This window comes from Lagenorhynchus albirostris, chromosome 12, assembly GCF_949774975.1.
Source record: "Lagenorhynchus albirostris chromosome 12, mLagAlb1.1, whole genome shotgun sequence".
Lineage (NCBI taxonomy): Eukaryota > Metazoa > Chordata > Mammalia > Artiodactyla > Delphinidae > Lagenorhynchus > Lagenorhynchus albirostris.
The window spans coordinates 78,278,814-78,305,061 of NC_083106.1; the positions used below are offsets into that span (position 1 = coordinate 78,278,814).

Here is a 26,248-nt window from a genome sequence, read left to right on the forward strand (position 1 = left end):
ATCTGCCTGCTAATGCAGGGGACACGGGTTCGAGCCCTGGTCTGGGAGGATCCCATATGCCACGGAGCAACTGGGCCCGTGAGCCACAGCTACTGAGCCTGCGCGTCAGCTACTGAGCCTGCGCGTCTGGAGCCTGTGCTCCGCAACAAGAGAGGCTGTGATAAGGAGAGGCCCGCGCACCGCAATGAAGAGTGGCCCCCGCTCGCCACAACTAGAGAAAGCCCTCGCACAGAAATTAAGACCCAACACAGCAAAAATAAATAAATAAACTCCTACCCTCAACATCTTCAAAAAAAAAAAAAGAAACTACATTGACTGTATTAATATAAAATTAGTGTTGATTGTGTCCGATTAAAAAAAGACCTATGTCGGGCTTACCTGGTGGCGCAGTGGTTCAGAGTCCGCCTGCCAATGCAGGGGACGCGGGTTCGTGCCCCGGTCCGCGAAGATCCCACATGCCGCGGAGCGGCTGGGCCCATGAGCCATGGCCACTGAGCCTGCGCGTCCGGAGCCAGTGCTCCGCAACGGGAGAGGCCACAACAGTGAGAGGCCCGTGTACGGCAAAAAAAAAAAAAAAAAAAAAAAAGACCTATGTCACAATACTCCATATTTCTAACCAATTTTTCTTACCAGCTGCACCATCATTATATTTTAATGCTGCTTTTCCCATCAAAAAAGAGGGGGATTTATGACTTATCTTTTCTAAATAAAAACATCTGATGTACTAGTGTTTTAAAACCATATTTAAAAAGGAGAATCTCTTTTAAAGCCAGGCTATGGAAAAAGCAGCCTCCAAGCTGATACAGAGACACATCGGTCAATTTCATGGCCATCGTGACCTAGTGAGAGCCCATTCAGTGACATGGATTTGTTCCATTGGCAAAAACACTTACCAAGTGCTCCCAGAAGGGTCATCATTCCCAAAAGCACTGAAAGAGCCATCTTCCCTCTGATAGAGAAGTTCTCTCTGGTAACCTGAAGACACCAAAATAGACAGATAATCAACGTAATCAAGTTGCAATGAAGGGAAGTTTCTAATCATGACTTCATATTGAGGAAACACGGGCAGAGAATGGGAAAGAAGAGATGAAATCAACTAACGTTGAATATTTTCTATATCATGTGCTGTGGGAGATTAAGAACATCAGGACTTTTCAAGTAGAATGCATAAAATAAGAACCGCGATAGCCCCAAACTGGAATAAAGTCAGAAGAATACCATCACACAGACAACAGGTCTATCCATTCAAAAGCAAGTAAATTAAAAAGCGGAGTATTTAACTCTGTAGTGTAAACTATGATGGTTTCAATGCTTAGTCATCTAAAATTGTTTGCTACCTAAGAAAAATACTAGCTGCAGGATCATAACTAAAATTTAAAGCTAAAACGAGAAGTAAAAATACTTTCTACTCTTAGACCACCAGCAGAAGGGAGAAAATTGCTAAATAATCTAACACAGTGGCTCTAGAATTTCTTGGTCATGACCAACTGAGGTAAACCCCCAAACTGACCTGTGCGCCCAAACGTCAACTCTAAGTTCTCACTATATAAAAAGAACATGGTGGTGGTAATGAAGTCTCAGCATAGAACTAAATTGGGAAGGGCTTATGGCTCACAGATCTGCTTTAATAAAAGCAGATGTTTCATATTTGCAAATAAGTGGTTGCAAATAGAGGCAGATGTTTCATATTTGCAAAGCAATGCGTGCAGGTCTCAAAGTCCAGTGACTGAGAAATCACAGGCCAAACACTGAAAGAGTCATCGGACAAGCCCAACAAACCAACTCGCTAAAAATGATATTAGCCATAATTTATCAATAAAAAGTAAGCAGAAGCCAGAAACATTTCCAGCGCAAGGCTTTATCAGTGATCCTCTGATAACCAAGAATTCTTCCCGAAAACTACAGGATTCTACTACAGGAGGGGAGGGCACACAGAATGAACCCAGCAGCATGGCCATGTAGTGCCTGGCAAACATACTCACTGGTGAAACGTTGAATTCAATCCCCAATAAATTCTAGTAACAAAAACATTTTACTTTATGAATACCACATTTTAGAAGCATCAATAACTATAATTAATTATTCATATTTGACTAACAAAATATGAGTGTTAGTCATTTAAAATTCGTGAATTTGCTCTTGCCAGGTCCCAAACTTTTCTCATTGAGCCTTTCCACAAGAAACCCCAGCGAGATCTGAGTATCTGATTCAAGCTACAGTAAGACAAAAATGCTTAAAAAAACAAGACACTGTTTCACGGTGATCTTTAAGACCTATGGTAAAAGAGATGGAAACAGCATTTAAGTGATGAGAGAGTTTTCTTAATTTGAAGAAGGGAGTGTTAGGTTATACTCTTTATGTTTAAAACTGAAATATTACAGCATGGTAACTAACCAGTCAACTTTTATCCAACTGTGACTAGGTGTCAGGAACTGGTCAAAGCCCTTTTCAGGTATTAACTCAGGTAATGCCACAACTCTATGATGTAGAGGCTATCTGCTTTTTAGAGATGAAGAGACCTGAACTTAGAATATATCATGTGCGAGGTCACACAGCTCATAGGAACTGAAATTAGGCATAAGCCAAGGTCCATCTGTCTCCAAAGCTGCTGCTTCCTACTAATTCATAGAGCTCTTTCAATGATTAATATATGAAAAGTTCTTCGCACAGTACCTTTTACATTCTCTCGGTAAACAACAGATATCACTCCGTAACATAGGTGTAGAAAAAGACTTTCTAACCACCAAACTTTTAAGAAAAAATAACTGACTACAAAAAAATTGTTTCAAACTTTTCCATGGCAAAACACTATAAACAAAGTTGAAAAACAGATGACAAATTAAAGGAAAATATTTGCAACATATAAGATGGATAAATGGCTAATCTTCCTAACATTAATACTATACAAGTCTATGTATATGTTTTTATATATTAATACTATATATCTTCACATATAGATTATATAAAGAATTTTTTTAATTTAGAGGAGAAGATAAAAACTCCTATAGAGAAAAAATGGACAAAAGGCAAGTACAGACATTTCACAAAAAACAAAGAAAGACAGACCTTAAGACAGGAAGAAATGTTCAACTTCATAATAGGTAAAATGCAAATGAAAACTACATATTGAGATACCATTTCTTACCCATCACTTTAGCAAAGATTCAAAAGCTTGACCATTCATCCTGTTGGGGAGACTGTAAGGAAACCAGTACTCATCTGTTGCTAGAGGGAATTCCAAATGGTACAACTCCTGTGCAGTAGAATGTCTATACCTTTTGACCCAGTAATCCTACTTCTAAGGATATATCTGAAGATATACCTCCAACAACACAAAAATATATATGCAGATGACTATTGATTGCAGCATTATTTGTAATTGCAAAAACATTGGAAACTACCTAAATGCCACCAAATTGGAGACGGGTTGAATAAACTGTGGTACATGTGTACAACGGAGTACTATGCAGCTGTGGAAAAGAATGAGGACTCTCTCTGAGCTGATGAAGAGCAATTTCCTGAATATACTGTTAAGTGAAAAAGGCAAAGTCTAAAATAGCACACATAGTGTACTACCTTTTGTGTAAGAAAAAGAGAAAATAAAAAAACATATGTTAATTTCTGCTAAGATTGAAAAAGAAAGAGAGAGAGAGAGAGAAGCTAAACAAGAAAGTAACGCAAAACGTTACCCCCAGAGGGTAGGGAGAAGGGATCCGAAGAGGGAAAGATACCCCTTTGCATACACCTTTTAGAATAAGTTTGACTTTTGGAAGCATGTTAATGTTTTACATATTCAAAAAGTAAAATAAACAAGAATGGAAAAAATTCAATGACAGGCACTATTAACACAACCTTAGTTCACTCTAACATGTTTTAATTAACCTTGAAGAAAACGCAACATATAATCTCTTCCTTTGTCAGAGCTGGTCAAGGATCACAGAAAAGCAGAGTATTTTCTAATGTTCACAAAGGAAGTGAGCAAAAGAGGTCAAGACATTCTCCCTCAGTTTCCAACTCAGGAGTAAATCTACCAGGTAGCAGAGTTTACGTGTGAACTCAATCTGATATAGGAAGAAGGGGAGGGGAGGGGAGGGGAGGGGAGGGGAGGGGAGGGGAGGGGAGGGGAGGGGAGGGGAGGGGAGGGGAGGGGAGGGAAGGGAAGGGAAGGGAAGGGAAGGGAAGGGAAGGGAAGGGAAGCTCCAGGTCCCTCCATCACTAGAGGAGGTACTTCTGTGGGAAGATGGACCAACCTCAGGTGAGGACCAAGTGCCTCCAAGGCCCTGAATCACATCAACAATGGCAGTTCCAAGTATGAGTTATTGTAAAACCTTCAGAGAGATGAGATCATGGAGATGAGATCAGTGTTTATGGAAATTACCCTTCAGGTGGCTGCCCTCCAAGAGTTGCCATTAATATCAACAATTAGCACAGTTCTTCCACCAGGAGCAACGAGCCCAGAGAAGGGGACTTGCAGACACAGTCTACAGGTATGGAGTACATTTCCTGAGCTGGTTTAGATGAAACTGAAAATCCAAATCTCCAGCTCTGCTCCCTGGGCAAAACAGGAGGGAACCCAAACCAAGTAGGTCTCCTGTGAGGAGTCCTTCCTTGTCTTAAGCCAGACATGCATCATTAGAGAACCTTCGGCTGCATCGTGATAGATGAGATAGGCAAAAAGATGGTTTTCTCCAAAAGTTTATGAGGAAATTAGAGTACTGCCTTCAAGTTCATAGTCTTATGAATAGCTCCTGAGTTACAAAGTAACAGCATAATCAGAATTAACAGACACTTCTAAAATTTAAAATAATGATTCATGAAATGTTGTTTATAAAGGGTCAGACAAGATACATACTTAGTGGGTGGTGAATTTTCTTTGAAATAGCCATGAATGGAAAATATTTACAATTTATCATAATAAAGAGGCAACTAGCACTCATAGAAACACACAGAAAACTAACATTCTAAACATAATTTGACTTAGTTTACCACAAGTGTCAAAATTGTATACAAATAAATTAAAATTGGCTGCCCAATCACTTTCTCTGGTTAAAAGCTGATAAAAATATCCCTGTGCTAAAAGAAGAGTATTTGTTATCAACTTCCTTACTCTCTCTGACATGAATGGAAAGTGAGAACTTCACCAACGTTTTCTTTTTTAGCATCTTCACTATTGCCTCTAGCCATTCTTGTGATGGCCAAATGCAGCATCAGAATTCTGAAACCTACTTTTTTCCTGTTTTTATTCCAATAGAGAAAATATAATGTGTTTTCAGCTAAGTTTGGTCTGAGTCTTACTTGAAAAACTGAGCCGCATGCACTGCAATTTAAATATTTGAGAAAAACAAGTGGTTTAAAATCTCCAATTAACAGGTCTGGGATTTCTAGTCCTTGTCAAAAACAGTTTCCATGTTACGGTTCTATTTTTCTTTTTGACAGTGAAAGCCACTTCATTCAATGATGTAGCTATTGTTTTGACCAGAAAAACAATAAGTTAGGTTACTGGGCTCCTGGGCCAAGCATGATTTAAGGAAAACCATGCGCTGTTCACAACTGACATTTAAGTAACATAAATCATGACTTGCGCCAAAGCCACTTTAATTCCTTAAAAACATAAAAACAATTACAGTATATTTGAAAAAAAAAAAAACTTTGGCAAATGTGATAGCAAAAGAAAAAACAGAGTCTTGAAATGAGACACTGATTTCATAATGAAAATCATTACACTGAGAAGTTTTTGTCCACTACTTTGAAATATAATTTAGTTCCGCATGTGAAAAGATACATTTTGAGGAGCTCATTGGACTGATTCCCATCAGCCATTTCACCAGCTCAAAAACCACGTTGAAACCTCAGGTCACATTTCCTAGCTCATGAAAACGTGCCAAAGCCAGGGAGAAACTCTGGTGTTTAAAGAAAAAACCATGCATCGTGGAAACACCGGAGAGATCTTCTAGACCCGATCTCCACATTAGGACGATCGACCTAAAGTCCAAAGAAGTTAATATTGATACGAATGCATTCACCCGTTCTGCACTTACTGAGGGGCCCATATGGTGATCCCATGGAGAACGGATTCAACACAGTCCCCTCTGTCAGGGCACTTACCTTCTAGGGCAGGAGACAGTCACATAACAGAAAAACAAGAACATTTTAAATACTGTTAAGTGTGATGAGGAATATACGATGCAATAATTTAAGTGAGAGCTGCTAAAAGGTCAGGGAAGGCCACTTTGAGGAAAACACCACCTGGATGATGAGAAGGAACCAGCCCTGGGAAGATCTGGGGGGAGAGTATCCAGCAAGCAGGACAGGTGGAAAGGCCCTCAGCGCCACGGAGCTTAGAGCACGCCAGACGCAGGCTGACAGAGCCCTGGGGGGGCGGCTTCAGGTGAGGTGACAGATGGGGCCTGGCATCCACTCAGGGCTTTGCAGGCCCAGGCGAGGAACCCACTGGAGAATTTAAGGACGTGATGTGATTCTGACATTATCAAAAGATCCCTTTTATTATAAAATATGCGGAGACTGTGTTGAAGGAGGGTGAGTATATTGGCAAAGGGTCTATTCAGGAAGCTGCTGGAGTAGCCAGGTCAGCAATGGCAAGTCAGAGTAGATCAATCAGCCTGGGATGGAGAGAGTGGGGAAATTTCACACTTGTTTTTAGAGGTAGAATGGACAGAATTTACTTGCTGACTTTAGACCCTATCTCCCTAGTTAGATGCCACTAACTATATTATAGCTGACAGTTCCTGGGCATTTACTATGTGTTAAAATACCTCATTTAGTCTTCAAAACAGCCCTAAGAAGTGGCTACTTATTTACCCATGTCTTATAGGTGGAAAGAAGAGGCTGGGGAAACCAGCCCAGAGCAGGAGGCAGGGTTCAGAGCCCAGGCCTCATGGTCTCCACCGCCGGTGCTGTAACCACGGCTCTACCTCTCCCCTGGTGGGAATCGCCCACCTCACGGCTGCAGTGCTCTTCGTTCTGCCACAAAGCTTTTTCTGCCCTCTGGCTGCTCTGTGCCTTCTAACAACCAGCAAATGTGACGAAGCCTCCCAAGCAATGCAGGGCTGCTTTGAAATTGCACTGTGGCACCTACCTCGCCGGGATGGGCCTGGGGACCAGTGCTCCTTTTAAAGAAAACAGATACTGAGGATTTGGACTGTTCATTTTTTAGGGCATCTACTAACCCAGAGCAAAATGTCTAGGACAGAAACTCAAATTATTTTTAAGGCATGAATTATTGTTCCTTAAATGGTTCAAACTATAAAATTTATTCTGTCTCTTTAAAGCATTGATATTTGATTAGCCAACCTTATAGTTCATAAAGCATATAAAATATGCAATCAATGGCATTTTCTAAAATATTTTACTTTATTTTATTAAAATATCCCAAAGGATGTGTATCAAGGTATAAAGCACCAGTCTAGGTCCTACATACTCCCTACCTGAAACTAGCCAACCTAAATTTCAAATACAAGTCAGAATCTTGCCTTAAAAAGGTGCTGAATTAAACTGTGAAAATAGTTTTTACTCATCTCTTTAAATATATGGCAGTGTGCAAAATCTCACCTGAATTTAGCGTGGCACACACCATACCAAACAGAGCCCCTGGTACCACTGCTTAAACTTAATTATAACCAAACCTGGAAAAAGCAGCTCTTGTATTTACACACTTAAAATATGACTGATTCACTTTAATAATTAGTAGATTTTATCAAGCAAACATAGTTCACAGTTCATGAAGACCATTCCAGGTAGAGGACATGCAAAGATGCATTATATGAAGACATGAGTACCTGGAAATCACAGGGCAAATATCTTAGTATATAAGTACCATTTTTCTTGAAAAATTAATAACGTATGTTTTCTACGAATATGATAAAACATCTGATTTTTTACCATTCTCTTTAAATAAATTAATAGCTAAACTGAAAAAAAAATGACTGATTCACAAACATATGCAGAAAGGAGAATAATTTTTAATGGGCAGCTCAGTATAGAAAGTACCGATTGCTAGATCTTTGAGAATTTCCTAGAGGACTTAAGGACCTGGGCCTGAGATGTCATAAATGCCTGCAGGGCCTGGCTCTAATCTGAGGGAAGCTATACCACTATCTCCTACACAGCAGAACTCGGGTCACACCCAGCCCTGATCCCAATGCTGGCCTCCCACACAGCAGGCAAGTCCTGACTCGCAGCTCCCTTACTTGCACTCAGCCCTTGTCTGCCAGCCTAGCCCAGGGGGCACTCAGGACACTGACTGCAGCTCAGCCCCTTGGACCCAACATCTTACAGCTCCCTCTGGTCTAACCTGACACCCAGATTCTAACGTCTGGTTTCTCCTTCCCTACAGAACCCGTGGTCCTCTCTTACTATTTTATCAGAACACCCATTGAGACCTCTTACACCTTGGTCACACTGAAGCATCTTGGCCCAATTCCGACTCCTCCTACATCCTCCCCTATTGCTTCCAACAACCTAAGAACGTTGCAAAGTAACGCTATCTCATGGCGTTCTGAGCATGGACTACAGAGTCAGACCACCAGGGGAACCACGGGTAAGTTATTTAGCCTCCCTGTGCCTCAGTTTCCTCATCTGCAAAAGGGAAATAATAACAGTACCCCTACCTCCAAGGGTTTTTGTGAGAATTAAATGAAAACATTTGTACAACAAATAGGGTTCGTTATTATCATTATTACATAGAATTTAGTTTAAGATAATGAGGGAACCTAGAAAAAAAGCCCACGTTAAAATAATGTCTTTACTAAGTTTTCTCATTCTTAACTGTGGAAAAGTTAGCCAAACCACTAACAGCTTGCCTCTTATTGGCATTTAACCCATTCATTGTAAAAATAAATAAATAAAACAAAATTCAAAGTTAGGGTGGAAAGTGTTGCTTCAATTTGTAGATTATACTGAACAAGCATTTTCCTATTGTATTGCCTGAACCATTCTAATCTTTATCAGTTTGATGGACAGCAGGTACCCCAGACTGTGCAGAATGAGAAACTCAGCCACACAGAGATCTTGCTAGAGGTCCCCTGATGGAAGCACAAAGCTTCCAAACTGTGACTTTGGGTGGCTGGCTTTTGGAATATTCGAGGAAATCAAGTCTACATTATTATTATTAAAAATGCCTCACAACTGTCCATTTTCTCCTAAGTATGGACACAAATAGAGCATGGACTCTGGGGCCAGAGAGTGAGTTCAAATCCCAGCTCTGCCATCACTTGCTATGTGACCCTAGCAAGTTAGGTAACTTTTCTGTGCCTGAGTTGCTTCATCTGTAAAAATAGGAGGATGATAAGCGTATACTGATTGCGACCAGTAAGTGAGATATTATGGAAGGTGCTTAGAACACTGCCTGCCTCAGTAAGCATCCACCGATGTTATCTGTTGTTATTAGCAACTTGTAGACACAGAGCCTGGCGTCTGCAAACAGTATCAGCCTCTCCAGGAGCCAGGGCAGAGTCCTCACCGGTGTGGCGTTTCCCGAGTGGCCAGCAGGGGCCCCCATACACACCCTTCTCTCCTAACCCCCCAACTACTTGAAATGTTAAACGCGCTGAGAAGGTCCCCACCACAGGAAGCCTCGTGTGTTTACCAGTGGACTTTCTCCACTGAACAGGGACTTCCCTGGGAGGAAAGGCCTGACCTCCTGCTTCCTCAGCACTGGAAGTGACCCTGGCCCTAAGTGATGCTCTAGAAATGTGGAATGAATACTCATTCCTTCAGATCTTTAAGTGGCTTTAAATGTCCAATCCCTTATGAAAATACAAACCCCTCCAGGAACAAAATCCTTAACAAACATCTTAGCAGCAATCAGTGAGCCCTGAGCTGAGGACAAGTGGCGGCAGTGTCCCACTGCTCACTCTTCTAGCACATTCCACACCATCTAGTGCCACAATCACAGAGCAAAGACACAATCTGTCTATGTTGAAATATGGTCAGAGTCAACTCTGACCAAAAAAAGAAAAGAAGAAATGTATTTTTACAAATAAAAGTATGTTTCTAAAATGCTTACCTTGCCTCATAAATGAAAGGGCTTTTTCTTTTAAATTCTCAGTCAGCTGTTTCTTTTTAGTCAGGTAATCCAAAACGTAAATATTTGGAGCAAAATTTATCATGTTCTGTTCGCCACAGCCATAAGGCATTCGAATGAGTGAGGCTAAGCCACTGATGGAAGAACCAAGAATATCTCCTGAAAGCACAAGATATTCATTACATTCAGCAAATCCTCAGTAACTGTACCTCCTGCTGGCAGAGAGGTGTCCACTGAGGGCAGAAAGCATCTGAAGCAATATTACTATTCCACTGCATGGAGCACAGTATTTATAGAAACTTTACATCAAGCTTTTAGGAAGACGGGTCAAATAAATGACAATACAGTGGTACTGAACTTGTAGATTATGTGACCAATTAGGAGACTCTTCTAGCTCCAAGATACAGTACACATAAGCAAAAACCAAGTTTAAAATAAAATTTCTGAACAAAAATGTCAGGAATTGCATTAGGAAACCATCGTTCTTACATGGGAAAGAAATGTTTTATTATTAATATTCTTCACATAAGTAGAATTTATTTTGATGTCCTTACTAATACACTACAAATTCTTGAGAAACGATGTTTTCCAGGGTAGGGTGGTGGTATTTTTCAATGTGCTCTATTTATCAACAACAAAGTAGAACTAACAAGTATAAGCGTTTCAATAAATCTCAGGATCAAAAGGGTTAAAAATATGCTTCAAAGTTGGTAATATAAAGTGAAACAAAACACACGCTTACCCGCATTCCTCTAACCACAGTCTAACACCATAACTCAAGAAAATAAGTAAGAATTTAGAAATGTAACAGCTGAGTTCTAATTCTGACCTCACTATGGTTGAACTGTATAGGGAAGAATATTCGTCAATGTGGTTTATTTTAGAAACTTACCAAGTCCAAATACCTAGTAAAAATCTGCTCCAGATGCTTTGTGACCGCCTGGAGGGGTGGGATAGGCAGGGTGGGAGGGAGGGAGACGCAAGCGGGAAGAGATATGGGAATATATGTATATATATAACTGATTCATTTTGTTGTGAAGCTCAAACTAACATACCATTGTAAAGCAATTATACTCCAATAAAGATGTTAAAAAAAAAAAAAAATCTGCTCCAGAAAAAATGAATCCAAAAAAAGAGAGGAAGATCTTCAGGTGGGTAGGCTGCCGCCATGCTAGCACGTAATGTCTCAAACTTTAGATATTAACACAGAGAAATAAATACCACTGCAGCTTATGTTTTTTATTTTTATTACTACTGTAGCTTATGTTTTTAATATTCAAAGTGAACATAAACTTAGACTCTCAAAATGCAAAGAAGCAAGCTAATAGTCACACATCTGGGCTACCAAATAAGTTATTTTTTTAATATATAAATACCATATAAAAATAACACTTGAAAAACCATTATCTAAATCAAGCTTTAAAATTAAACCTCAGAGCACTTCAGTCACAATAGCAGACTCATTCCAACATAAGGAGTGATGGTACACACTTAAACTTCAAGGCTTCTTCCCTCCGTGTGTGCGTGTGCGTACCACATCATCTCCCAGCATCCTGGCACTGTGGGAGGTTCTTAGGCAGAATGTATTCCCCTAAGTAGAAAGCTTATTTACTTCTTTTTAAGAATTATATCTAAGTCTCCCAAAAAAGTCCTCTCTAGAGGAACCGGTTGTTTGAGGTTATAATAAAAAGCATTACACTTCCAGGGGAGATTTAAAAGAACCTCTGAAAAAGTGCCTTAGGTCCTGACACCTCAAAGATCTAAATATTGGGTGGGCCAAAAAGTTTTGTAACATCTTACAGAAAAACCCTAACGAACCTTTTGGCCAACCCGATATTTAGAGGTCATTCATCTAAATATCTCTTTCAGTTATTTGCAAAGCACAACCACATAAATAAACCATTTGTGTGGAAGCTCTGTCTAACAGTTGAAAGGACTTTGGGGTGACCAGAAGGTGACTAGGAGAGGGTGACTTAGTCAGTGGGTAGCTTCAAACTGGAAAGGGTACTTGTGTCCGCACAGGTAACTGCTAGAGGCAGTGGTCCTCAACCTCTGGTTACCAGAAGCAGTCATGGAACCTTTTCAAAACATGCATGCCCTAGCCACAGCCCAAGAGATGCTGACTGAGCAGCTCGAGAATGGATCCCAGATATCTGTGTATTCCGAAGCTCCACAGAAGGGATATTCACCAGCGGTCGAGAGCCACAGAGGCAGAACCACCATACGACAGCGTGGTCTGGCTACTCAAAAGAGTGGTCTGCACACCAGCAGCATCGTCATCACCTGGGAGCTTGTTAGAAATGCAGAATCCAAAGCCCCACCCCAGGCCTACCAAGCCAGAATCTGCCTTCACACAAGCTCCCCAGGTGATTCACACGCACCTTGAAGACAGAAGAACTGGTCCAGGACACACCTCTCACTTGCCTTCCTACTGTAATCCGTGGTTGGCACCAACTAAAAACTTTTCCCAACTTCTTCTTGTTAGGATTAAATAAGAAAATACACCTAAATAAAGACCTACTTATAGCACAGGGAACTATATTCAATATCTTGTAATAAACTATAAACTATTTTGTAATAAACTACTCTTTTTCAGAAAAGAATCTGAAAGAGAATATATATACATCTATGTATAACTGAATCACTTTGCTATATACCTGAAACAATGTAAATCAACTATACTTCAACTTTAAAAAGTAATTAAAAAAAGAAAATATACCTACAAATAAATGAAAAATATATAGTATCATATACAAATAAACCAGTAGCGATGGTGATATAATCTTTTCTTACCAATTGCAGTGATCTGAACTCTCTCACTACCACTCACTATATGAGGAGGAAAGGAGAAACTCAAAGTTTTCAGGGTAGTTTGTAGCTTGCTGTCGGTCAGGTCTAATAAGATGGATTGTGAATATGATTTTTCTATTCCTTCAGCCTGTTGATAAAAAGGAACACAATTAACATGGTCCCTACTCATCTGTTTACAGAGAACTGCATGCAGATAATAAGTCACTCATCTGGCCTCTATATGGTTAGGTAAGTACCTACCGTGTCTTGATTATTGCCTCAAATCTGTTAACAAATGTTTCCCTTCTCATTAAATTAGTCAAAACATTTCATAGAATGGCAATGGAAATGATAAAGGAGAAGATGAAAAGGTGTTGAGAAACCCTCTGAGGTAGGTCCTTTTATTATCCAAAGACAGAGGTTAAGTACCTTGTGCAAAGGCACCCTTGACAAAGGTGGGATGAAACCCAGAGCTGTCTTACTCCGGAACACAAGTGCGTATCTACTGTGCTGAGTTGTCTTTGTGTGCATACTGTCTTCTCTGTAAAAACCTACCAAAACCTCTTCTACCTGTACTGAGGAATTCCAAAATTCAAAATCTACGTATCAACTTGGCATGACTTAATAGGATCCCAATGTCACACAGACTGTAAATGTAACTTGCCTTATAGTCGTACTATAAATTTAAAGAAGACGTTGACAATTACCTTTAAAAACATACGTGATATATTTTTACATTCAGATGAGAAAACCATTAGGCATTACCAGGAGGGTGGAAAAGATGACCTAGTCAGTCTTGAAAACAAATTTAACCGAGAGAAAAATCACCTTCTGTTGCCTTTTCAATTATATATTTCCATTCTATTTATTTAGACTTCAAGTATTCACCTTCACTAAAATCCTCTGGGTGACAGCATCGGAAGCAGCAGGTGAAACAGCTGTGACTGTGATGGGCATTTCCCCCAGATGTGTTGGCCTGACCGGGAAAAGAACAGTTGCCCCATCCTCACTGGGAACCAGAACTGTCTGCTGGTGTCCTGTGACATTTATTTCATTCGAAGCCATTAGAATATCAAACGTGTCACTTTTCTCAATGATTACCTTAACCTGGAAGAAAAAAATCATCAAAGGTCTTGTATAATAAATTGCTCCCCAGTAAAATGTTGCTCTAAGTGCAGATAAATCTATGAGGCCTGAAACTAGAGAAAAATAAGACAGAAAGGTCCGGCCAAGGAGAGGGTGAAAGGGTGTCAGGAAAAACCTAGTTTCTTTCCTATGCTTTCTCCATCTACCTCAAGACATGTGGGGAAATGGCATTCTTCAGTTCCATTTCTAACATTAAACTCCCACTAACATTAAATTCTCTCATTTTTCAAAGCCTGAGTGGTAAGGGTGTACCCAAAAAGGTTATTTCATGTCATGGTACTGCCACCAGCCTGACTCATCTGAGTCATCCTGGGACACTAGTCCCATCAGAAAAGCCTGAGGCAAACAGGATGAAATGTTATTACATTCATTGAGAGCCTCTGCTAAAATTATTCCAAGAAAAGTATGACTCAGACACTAGTCCTGAAACACATGTCGGTTGCAAACTTTCATAAAATATGTCAAAGTTGCCAGGCTCATCAAGAATCCCATTTCTCTGGGTCTTAGATTTTATGAATTGTTTTCCCATTTATTTTCTCATCTGTTTCTCAAAATATTTCCTACCTGACAGATGAGTAAACTGCAATTAAGTTATTTGCTGGTAAGTGGAGGACCTGGACCTTGAATGTGAGCCTCCTGACTTTTGCTCTTTACACTGGACCATGTTAAAAAGATTAAAAAGTAAAATTAGGGCTTCCCTGGTGGCGCAGTGGTTGAGAGTCCGTCTGCCGATGCAGGGGACACGGGTTCGTGCCCCGGTCCAGGAAGATCCCACGTGCCACGCAGCGGCTGGGCCCGTGAGCCATGGCCGCTGGGCCTGCGCATCCGGAGCCTGTGCTCCGCAACGGGAGAGGCCAAAACTGTGAGAGGCCCGCATACCCCAAAAAAAAAAATAAATAAAAGGAAAATTAGAAAATAAGAAAGTTTACTCTCTAGACATAGCGCTTAAAGAGATTATGGCATTTTCAGGTAATAAGGTTAATTACAATCCCTCCGGGAGGAAAAATCATTTTGTTAACACTACTACAGGCACAGTACAAACAGTGGGCCTACCCCTGCCTTACAGGGAACTGACTTGGCTAAGGAGACACCGGGCCGTGACTCAAAAGACAAAGCCTTGAAAACAGAATATAAACACAGGGATAAGCACAACAGCATGGGTGAGATTCCTCAGGAAAGACACCTTAGTTTCAAACCGGGTCTTGAAAGGAATCAATTCTTGCCACCTGCAGTGAGCACGGAACAGCAGTGAGAAGCGGCAACACATTGTAGCTGTGGGAGGAGAGTAGGGGAAAAATGCAGGGGTGGGCGGGAAAGAGAAAGACATGCCACAGAGATGAAGTTGCATGACTAAAGCAGAGAGCCCGTGCTAGAAATTAAGGCAAGGATGCCTGGGCAGGCTAGCAATATCCTTCGACATTAACAAGCAGAAGAAATGGTGGGCAAAGTATGGCTCTTTTCAATCTCCCAGTAATGTATAGAATGCTTAGATGCCCAAACACTACATAACCCAATCCCCGCATGTTTTCTTCATTTTTTCCTGAAGTGTAAATGATGATTAGTATATTACCTCAGTGGCATCTTTTAAATAATTGAATATGGTTACTTCCAAAGCAAATTCTTCACCTCTGATAACAGAGTAGGGAAGATTCAAAAAAATGAAAAACGGTTGGAAGGACTGGAGCTGAAAAGAACACAATGAATACAGATTTTATTCAAGTCCAAGTGCTTCACGCTTTACGCAATTAAAAGCGAATCTCACAAAACCTGTGACGCTTATAACTAACTTCACATAGAAATGTCCACTTGCCTACCAACAGAAAGCAAACAGCAACCTACCCCTAATGAACGCGGGCACATTGATTTATGTTACTTAACACAGTAACCACTACATTTTATGAAATGGCTACTAGGAACCAGGGACTTTACACAAATTATTTCATGTAGTCATTACACCTATGTAGGCAGGTGTTATGATCCTATTTTACAGAAAAGAAATCTGAAGCTCAGACATCTCTGTAACCGGTACAAGTTCACACTGCTGCAAAGTGTAGGAGCCAGAACTGGATCCCAACATGTCTGAGGCCACAGCTAAGTCTCTCTTCCTCTACTCTGCCAAGTTGATTCTACCATTCTTCTTCTAAAGCCACTGGCCAAATGAAACAGCATCTGTTTTAGACTCATGTGAAAAGTCTAAATGATGGTTTGCCTGCTACCCTGTAATATACAGATACACATACTCGTGCTTCCTCATTGGTCACCCAACTCTGACAGCATCGGCGGAGCTTCTCACTGGCAGCAGCTAATCCCCGCTTAGAGGTTTATCTGGACATTTGTGGAAGTGTCAGACTGTCACCATAGGGTGCTCTTGGCACTTAGTGGGTGAAGGTCTGCATGCTCAGGACAGTCCCAGAAAAGGAAGAATTGTTCCATGTCCCTCATGATTCTTGAATGTTCCTTCATGTAGATAAAGTACCTGCTGATAATGACCTGGGCTTACAACTAATTCCAACATATATATAAACCCAAAACATCTGTCAATATACAACTATTTTGTAAATCAAGAGGAAACTATACTTTGTTTTGTAACTTTATCAAAACTTGTTCACTATTTCAAAACTTTACATCACCTCAGGCAGCACCACTCAAGGTTTTTGAGTTGCGAAAACAATACACGTATATCAAACTGGATGTGCAGCTGTTACACACAGGGTGATTCTATGCACGGTGTAAATATTCACATATGTTACTATGCCTTCTAGTGCAACTAGGCCTGGTCACTTACATACTGAAAAGTATATTATTTTATTATACATTACTTTCCTTTTATTTCTCCTCACTATTTCACTTAGGGCACCTTATTAATTTTTTTAAAATTGAGTGTGCAGTTATATTATATTTTCTATGCATTTCATTTTGCATAGACGGTAGAGGGATGAAAAGCATAGCTGTTATAAAAAGCTGGCTTCAGGTATGACAGAGGTGAAGGCTACTGGTCTAAGACCAGTCATGGTCATTACATTCCTCTTGTCAGTGATGGGTTTAGGAAGCGACATGAGATGTAATTTGACCAAAGAGATGTGAAGAAATGTTTGCTAGGGGACATTTTGAGAAGTTCTGCTTGTCCTTAAAGAGGGATGCACGGAAATGTTCTCTCTCTTCTTGGCCTCTGGAAGGGGTTGGACTCAGTCAATAATAAACTTTGTATCCAAATCTTAATACAGAGCTAGCACGTTTAGCAGTTTAATACAGCTCACATTCCAAAGTGTAAAGCAGATGAAAAACAAGAAGGAAACGCCAATGAATCTCTAAACTGTGATCTACGTCATCAGCAATCACTTTTTTTAAATCCATCGAGGAGCTGACACTTTCTTTGCTTCGTGGCACTGTACCATTTATCAGCAGCCCTTTAATATACTACCTCCACTGGAGTAGTTGTTAGTCCAAGACCTAAATCCTCAGAGATCACAAAAGCAGTTGCAACCCAAGAAGTGATAGAATCAGGTACAGTAACTTCGAATTCTTGGTAAGTCCTGGAACTGAAGCCAAGATAAACATAAAAGTCACAAAACCGAGAACTGACACATTTCAAAATTGGCCAACATAACCTAAAACCATGTTTCGGAAGAATTTTAAGTTTCCAAATCATTTACATATCTAAATTTTTTTAAAGATTTAAGCCGAAAACAGTAGACCCCAAGTTCTCAAGGAATAAGTCATAATAAGGTCATAACACTGCAGACTGATCCATATTCCAATAAAATCTTTCTACAATGTTTATATCTTCAGAATAAACATTTTTCATAAATTTTGTATAGATAATATACTTTTTCAAACTTAACTCCAATTTGTTTCTCTCAATATGCATAAAAGTTTCCCTCTGTATCCTAGTCTACCCTGTTATTTGTTTTCTGAGGTTTGACTTGTGTCTTATTTCAAGTTTCTGTAAATAGTGGACTCACGATATGTGTAGATTTCATGATTCACCTGCTCAGTCATCACGCCAGGTAGCACAGTTTGTCAGCTAAGCTGAATTCCTTTCAGCATCCACACCCCTACTTCCTGTGGCTCACAGGGATGTTTTATGAGGAGCCACAAGGCAGGGGGAATAATCATGAGCGCTTCCCATCCCAAGGCAACAAAGGAATTCTCAGCAATCTTTCCCCAATGAGAGCCACAAGACTTCAGGGAAGTTAAAATCACCCTTCCTTAGCAAAAGGCCGGTCTTCTCCATGATGCTACTCTCACTGCCACAATTCACATGAAGCTTTATTAAGTACTATATTTAAATACAATAAATATCGTTCTAAAAAAAACTCTTGGTCCATTCAGTTCTTTATCACTCTATGTTTGTATTTAAGCATCAGAAACAGGGCAACACTTACTTAAAACTAAGGCCAAACAAAATATATATGGGCAAAGAACTTTATAAACTTTTACCCCATGCTGGTGTCTAGCCAAATCCAAGTCTCTGGAAAATGCTTTCTGACACGTGGACTGCTACCCGAAGAAAAGTCATGAAAATCTACCAAGTATCCTTCATATTCCTCCAAAAACGCTATACGGTCATCTAAAAATAAACACAGACAACTGTTAGGAAAAAGTCACTTTAGACAATGTTCATAAACCCAGTCCACAGAATCACAGCACCTCTCAGCTGACGGGGCCTTTAGAGTTTGTCTTGTCCAATCTTCTCGTTTTACAGAGGCACCTGAGACCCACAGAAGTCACGTGACTTACCCTAGTCACGTGGCCACTATGAAAGAGCCAGGAAAAAAAAAAAAAAGTTTGATGGCCCTACAACCAATACCTGAAAAACTACTTACAGTTCAGCTGCTAAAAAATAACTTAAATCACATTTTTAAAGTTATCTCCAATTCTGCTACTCTCCTCTTCTTAGATCCCCAGTGCTGATCGCCTTTGGCTACACCATCCACAAGACGCTAAAATCATCCAGTTTATTAGCTTCTTTCTTATAAAAGAGGCAGGCTGACATATAGACATACCTATCTCTATTCTTTCAACTTTTCTATAAGCCTAAAATTATTTCAAAATGAAGTGTAAAAAGAAAATTATACTGTAGAAGGTACCAAAGATACCAAGATGAATGTGATGAGCTCCACCCATTGTCTATAGAGGAGGCGGACAAATACATGCTAAGAGTGATAGCGCACATAGGCCAAGGGTCCACCGTGCAGAGAACAGGTGACTTTACAGCCTCTGCACAGTGGACAGGGTATGGCTAGGGGAGAAAACCCATTCTGCGCTGTCTTCTGCATTCCATTTCCTTACGCCTCCGGATAAAGAGTATCTCATACAAGAGAAAAAAAATAAGCTAAGTACAAAGGCATGTCCGGACTATGACAATGTGTGTTAGGGAAGAGTGGCATAAAATGAGAACAGAACAAATGCTTGGGTCCAGATTTTTAAATATCAGTTATCCCGCGCTGAAGGATTTGGACTTGATCGTTTAAGTAATCATGGCCTTACTGAAGGTTTTGAAACATATTAGAAGCACGATCTAACCCATGTTTTATAATGGTAACTCTGGTCTCGGTGCGAACAATGGTTTAGAGCTGGGGGAATGAGGCAGGAGAAACAGGGGGCTCCCGCGGCACCCAAGGAGGCATGCTGATGAGCGAGAGGAGAGGAAGGACAGCCTTGAGAAACGACCCTGCTCTGCCTCTCAGCTGGATGGCCTCTGTGTGCACCCGCGGGCAGGCTGTACCTCAGCATACTCCTCTGTGTGCTGGCTTGCCCCACTAGACCAAGCTGGAATCTCCATTGCCTCCTACACGTCAGGCATGCAATTAATATCATCTACTGAATAATGAATGAACAAACTGGATCTGAGGGATAAGACAATAGGTAATTGCAGACTTGTGAGTGCCAAACATGTGCCACGCATCTTACATCCTTTTGGATGTACCCTCCTAACAGCCCTGTAATATAGGTAATATTATTATTCCTCTAATTCAGGGAGAAACCTGAGGCTTAGGGACCTTAATGAATTTTCTCAGGATCATAAAGCCAGAATTCAAAGTCAGAAGTATTTCATGGCAAGTTCCTTTCTTAACCACTCTGCTGTTCCACATCTGACAGAGAGAGGAAAGAATTAAAGATGAGTTCCAGGTTTCTGATGCAGACATATGGGTAGATGATAATTTCATTAACAGAGATGTGGAATCATATCAACTCAAGAGCTCATATATCAGCCAAATCATATTAGGGAAAAGTGATGCTTTGGGACACATCAAAGTTAAGGTTATTTTGGGGGCATCAGGGTGCAGAAACAGGGGTAAGGTAAACAGTCAGGGTGTTCCAGAGTTGAGTTTAATGGGAAAGGTGTCATGCAAGGACAAGGGACTAGGGAAGAATTCAATCACTTGAAGGTTTCTAGCAACATAATATGCTGGTAAGAGTATCAGGCTTCTTCTGTTACAGTGAAAAGGTAGAAGGGTCTCAGAAAAGGTAAAGATTACAATAAGTATTACTAACAATAGAATGAGTATTACAGTGTGCACCAGGATTCGATAAGTAAACATCAACAAAGATGGGTAAAAGCTGAGAGTGACAGAGAGAGAATGGAAAAGCATAGATTGGTCTGGAAGGCCGCCTAGGGTAGATGATTATATGAAGAAAGCTAAATGTGCCACGTGTCTTTAATACATAGAGATCATAATGATTTCATAAAATCTTTAAGACTATAAAATTATTCTCATAACTTCAGAACAGAGGGTCAGGTGTCCTGTGGTGTCAATCAACAACCCCAAGCTGGAGAGCCTGGGGCTTAGTGTGGACTAACTGGGAACATGTGACAGAAACGGGGAATTCATGGATAGAGACTATGATAGTTCTGTGGCCTTTCAAGATGATTTCGTATGATTTTACCTGAAAGAAAAGAGAACAACTTCTAGAATTAATCATCCTCATTTACACATTTCCTTCAGTCAAAATGTTTTACGACTCCTTCCTAAAAGCACACTTCTTTTAATTAGTTGGGTGGTCAACTCTATTTAGCAATCCAGGGAACTAGGATGTACAGATGTGACTCTGCCCGCAAAGAACTCAGATTGAGGAGACAAGTGCGTGCGTGCGTGTGTATGTGTGTGTGTGTATTGACAGCACACTTTATGACATCTGGGCTATTTTCTAGGTGAACAATAAAAAGGTAGAGAACAAAAATGTTTCAAAAATACATTGCCCCTTTTAACTGATTCCAAAATAACACCACAGTTTACAACACAAATTGGAGGCATAAGATCTTCCAATATGTCCAAAAATATAACCATGTCAAAAAATTACAGAGAGCAAATGGAAAGCATTCATTACAAATATCTAGACAGGAGGTGAAAAACACTCCATGTCATGGTCCAGATGTACTTTCAAGTACATTAAACTGCAAACACTGTAGGATAAGAGAACAGAAAATGAAAATTACAATATTCATGTTCAGCCAGAAAGTAGTCATACTTACATAAGTAACTATAAACACTTGAGATGAAAGACTTAATTACTTTAAAAGCACTTTGTCAGATTTCACTTACAAACATCAATGAAATCCTTCACAAGGTTTGCATCTGTCAACACCCAGAGGCCACACTCCTAGAAAGAATAATTTTAATTTTCTTTTAAAATAAAAGTTTAAATGTCCTCTAAATTGTCAGATCCCATACTCCTAACTCACCCTTGCTCATTTGTTTTTGTGTAGCATGTGAAAGTAGTTCCCTTTTTTTTTTAACTCCTGCTCATTTTTGAGCGTTTAGGTACATACATGAGTATACATTCTCTCTCTCATACCCAGACACAGACATATAAACACACACACACACACACACACACACTCTCTCACATGAAGAAACAGACATTTCCAGGTCAAGGAAAGTGATATAAAAGAAAGAAATTATAATGACAAATTCCATTATTTCTCTAATGGTGAATTTATTCATTTGCTTTTAAAACTAGAAGGGTGACTATCTTTCCATTTCAAATTACACTTATATAACACACTTAATAAAAGGTTAAATTAAATAAATGTAATAAGAGGCTAACATTTCAAAATTTAGATAATTAATTCTGAAATTAACTTTGCAGCAGTAAAATATATTAATATCTTTTCAAATTATAGCAAACTAAACATACCTGAAAGACTGCAAAAGAATTCATGAACATGCCTAAATAATATCCTGTGTTATAAAGTTCCAGTTCATGGACCACCTAAGGAAAGATAAAATATACGGAATGAATGCATTCGTATCAACGTGTTCTGCCCTCTCAACAGGTCTGATATATACCTTAGGTAAGAGACAGCCCATATGCTTATCAAATTTGAAAATGACACAAATGGAGGAATAATGAATATGTAAATGCCATGTTCATAATTCAAACAGCCAAAATTACACTTCTTTTTTAAACTTATTTTTATTCTGTTCAGCAATCCAGAATGCCTAAGAAGTGTGGGCTTGTTGACAAGACCAACACGTAGAGATCAGCATTAAAAATGACTCATACTTTTGACAAAGATAAATGGGTTCAATTGGATAGCTAACATAAGTTCTAAAAAAATGTCAGTTAGGGACTTCCCTAGTGGCACAGTGGTTAAGAATCCGCCTGCCAATGCAGGGGACACAGGTTCGAGCCTTGGTCCAGGAAGATCCCACATGCCATGGAGCACCTAAGCCAGTGTGCCACAGCTACTGAGCCTGCACTCTAGAGCCCACGAGCCACAACTACTGAGCCTGCATGCCACAACTACTGAAGCCGGCGCACCTAGAGCCCGTGCTCCACCACAAGAGAAGCCACCGCAATGAGAAGTCCACATACCACAACGAAATGTAGCCCCCGCTCGCTGCAACTAGAGAAACCCCGCACACAGCAATGAAGACCCAATGCACCCAAAAATAAATAAATAAATTTATTTTTTTAAAAAAGTCAGTTACCTAAATTCTTTAAAATAACTCAAAGAGACAACTCACAAAAGAGGAAACGCAAATTATGAATAAGCAGAAAAATATTCAACCTTATTGATAATCAAAGTGATGCAAATTACATCAATGAGATAGTTCTTCAATAACGAGATATTTGCATGTATCTGATTAGCAATGCTACTTTTTAAGAACAGTACTCATTGCTAGCAAGAGTGAGTAAAATAGGGTAAAAGAGTGAGTAAAATTGGTACATATAAACACAGAATTAGAATATGACCCAGCAATTCCAATCCTACATATATACCCAAAAGAACTGAAAACAGGGACTCAAAGAGATATCTGTACACCAGTGTTCATTGCAGCATTCATTACAATAGCCAAAAGGTAGAAACAACCTAAGCATCATCAATAGAAGAATAAACAAAATGTGGCATATATACACAATGGAATATTATTCAGCCATAAGAAGAAATAAAGTTCTGATACATGCTACAACATGGATGCACCTTGAACACACTGTGCTCAGTGAAACAAGGCAAACACAAAAGGACAAATATTGTGTGATTCCACTTATATGAAATATCTAGAATAAGCAAATTCAGAAAATCAGAAGTAGATTAGAGGTTACCAGGGTTGCTAATGGAAGGGGGTAATGGAAAGTTATTGCTTCACGGTCACAGAGTCTCTGTTTAGAGTGATGAAAGTTTTGGAAATAGTTATGATGGTTGTACAATATTATGAATGTAATTAATGCCACTGAACGGTACTTCTGAAAATGGTTAAAGAGGCAAATTTTATGTTATATATATTTTACTATGGTAAAAAAAAGTTAAGATATTATACGTTTTTTGGTAACTATTTTGATACATTTCCCTTATTTACATTAGCATTAAGACTGACAGACTAAGACAAAGACAGGGGGAAAATCACTAAAGGTTCTAAGTGTAAGTTTAAAAACACACCAAGTTTAAAATTAAACACCCAAACCACTGCTTCTGCTATACCAACAACACCACTGCTACATCCATGTTAAGTAAACATGGTGCTAGAACAGGTACCAAGTAGAAAACAACGGAATGAGAAAACAGAAAATTTCATAATATCTCAACAAGCTAGCCAATATAGTTAGCTCAACTATAGACAAGGGAGCCAGAGCCAGATAGGATGGAGAGAAAAGGTTTTCGTTCCATAACTCCAACTCTGCCACAGAACACCAATATGTGCAAGGTGTCCTGCTGAGATTCAGGTGCAAATCAATGGAATTATCTAGGAAGAAGCATCTCTTGCATAAAGAAGTCCTCCTTTTCTCACTGGCTCAGTGAAAGGCACTGTCAAAGCTGCAGCAAGGGAAGTCTGGTATCTGAAAATTAGTCCTGGAAGATCTAGGACACTTAAATTATTCCAAGGCATTCAAGAGTCTCTGGGCATCACCTATAAATTTAACAAGAATGAAAGAAACCAAAACAGTCTATTATCATAGGCTCTTGACTCCCTCCACCAGAGCCAACTCTGGAGAAACAATAAAAGCAAGCAAGAAACTTGGACGAGTAGAACAAGAAAGCCCGCAGAAGAGGGAAGGGTATCTCGCTTTGGAGCGCTGGAGGAAGCAGATGGCAGAAAGCTGCTAAAAATAGCAGTCAGACGACGGTTGGAGGGAGGTTTTTAAATTCTGCTCGTGCTTCTCTTCAGAAGGTAGCCTCAGGACAATCATTCCTTGCAATTTCACCGCCAAAACCAGCAGCCAGCAGGCAGGCAGTGTGGCCAGGATAATACCAGGTGAGCACCTCTGCCCTTCTGGTGTGAGAGGGTGAGGAAACGTGAACAGACCCCTGGACTTCAAGCACTCACTCTTCCTCCTCTACTCCTCCAAACCCTCAGGGCTGGGGTCATCACCTCGGGGGACCGCGGCTTCCTGGGCTGCTTTTCCCTAAGAGCTTAAAAGTGAACCGCTGAGTGGAAGGGGACAGCCCACTGGGAGGATCAAGAGTAGTTCTCGAGTCCCTGAAGCTCAACCTCTCGCCTCTCTCTAAATTCACAAGACATACACAGATTGGAACCTGGTGTTCAGCCTTCCCCAACAGACATTATCAGAGTAGCAGCCAAATCAGCTAGCCATCCAACGAGTATAATTTCCGTAAAAGACATACATCTGGACAACATACAATGTGTGAAGCAGAATACTGAAAAGTCAGCTCAAGAATTTAAAATAAACATAGTAAATATAGGTAAGATAAAATATTAGCAATATAAAACAAGAAAAAATATAAGAACCAAATGAAAATAATACACAATGAAAGTATAACAGCTGATATAAAAGTAGGATATCCATCAAAGTAGGATAGATACAGCTGATGAATAATCAGTGAGCAGAAAGAGTCAATTGAGGAACTCTCCCAAAGAAATAAATAAAAGACAAAAGAGACAAAAAACATAAAACAAAAAGCTAAGAGAGGGGCCTCCCTAGTGGCACAGTGGTTGGGAGTCCACCTGCCGATGCAGGGGACACGGGTTCATGCCCCGGTCCGGGAAGATCCCACATGCCGCGGAGCGGCTGGGCCCGTGAGCCATGGCCGCTGAGCCTGCGCGTCCGGAGCCTGTGCTCCACAACGGGAGAGGCCACAACAGTGAAAGGCCTGCGTACAGCAAAAAAAAATAAAATAAAATAAGGGAGAGTATATATTGAAAGGGCAAAAATTCTGTACAACAGCAACATGATCTGGCCAGGGTTGGGGAAGGAGGTGCAGTCAGGGAGACACAAAAAGAATGCATAAGAATATGAGAGCACACTAAAATGCTTGCCTTCTCAGATGAAGATACAAATATTGATAATCTTAAGAAATCAATAAGGATAAATAAATATAAGCACAATTCATGAGTTAAGGGCATCTATCATGGAAATAAAAATAGAATGTGTAACTTCCAAAACCACAGAAAGAATAAAAAGAAACAAAAAAGGAAGTAGTCTAAATTTTAAAATATGAAATAAAAAAGCAGAAATAAGTCTTAATTAGAGCAAGGACTAATTTGTAAATGGGTTAAATAAGCTTATTAAAAGACACTATCAGATTAGATTAAAAAAACAAAAGCAAAATATAATAATATGCTATCTACAAGATATAGGTAAAACAAAAACTTACAAAAGGTTGAAAATAAAAAGATGGAAAAATATACCAGCCAAGTATATTTGAATCAAAAGAAAGCTGGGATAGCAATCTTAATATCTGACAAAATTTAATGTAAACGTACAGCGAGATATAGAGACAGAGACAAAGAGAGCGTGTGTGTGTGTGTATTTGTGTGTGTACACATATATATGGAAGGAAAAATGAAATAATATATTTAT

The 26,248-nt window shown here is 39.8% G+C and overlaps 1 protein-coding gene across 5 annotated transcripts in view; it reads right to left on the minus strand.

The window, feature by feature from the left end:
- The window catches only part of CD109 (CD109 molecule), a 123,495-nt gene that overhangs the window by 22,248 nt on the left and 74,999 nt on the right, over positions 1–26,248 (minus strand). For 4 of the 5 annotated variants that reach the window (XM_060167572.1, XM_060167569.1, XM_060167568.1 and 1 more), the window contains 9 exons: positions 22,121–22,195; positions 21,526–21,583; positions 18,419–18,548; positions 17,400–17,517; positions 15,549–15,662; positions 13,721–13,939; positions 12,836–12,980; positions 10,025–10,201; positions 894–975 (listed from right to left, as the gene is read on the minus strand). In XM_060167572.1, the coding sequence (XP_060023555.1) occupies positions 894–975; positions 10,025–10,201; positions 12,836–12,980; positions 13,721–13,939; positions 15,549–15,662; positions 17,400–17,517; positions 18,419–18,548; positions 21,526–21,583; positions 22,121–22,195 (1,118 nt within the window). The remainder of the gene's footprint in view (positions 1–893; positions 976–10,024; positions 10,202–12,835; positions 12,981–13,720; positions 13,940–15,548; positions 15,663–17,399; positions 17,518–18,418; positions 18,549–21,525; positions 21,584–22,120; positions 22,196–26,248) is intronic. The other variant, XM_060167570.1, reaches the window with a different exon arrangement.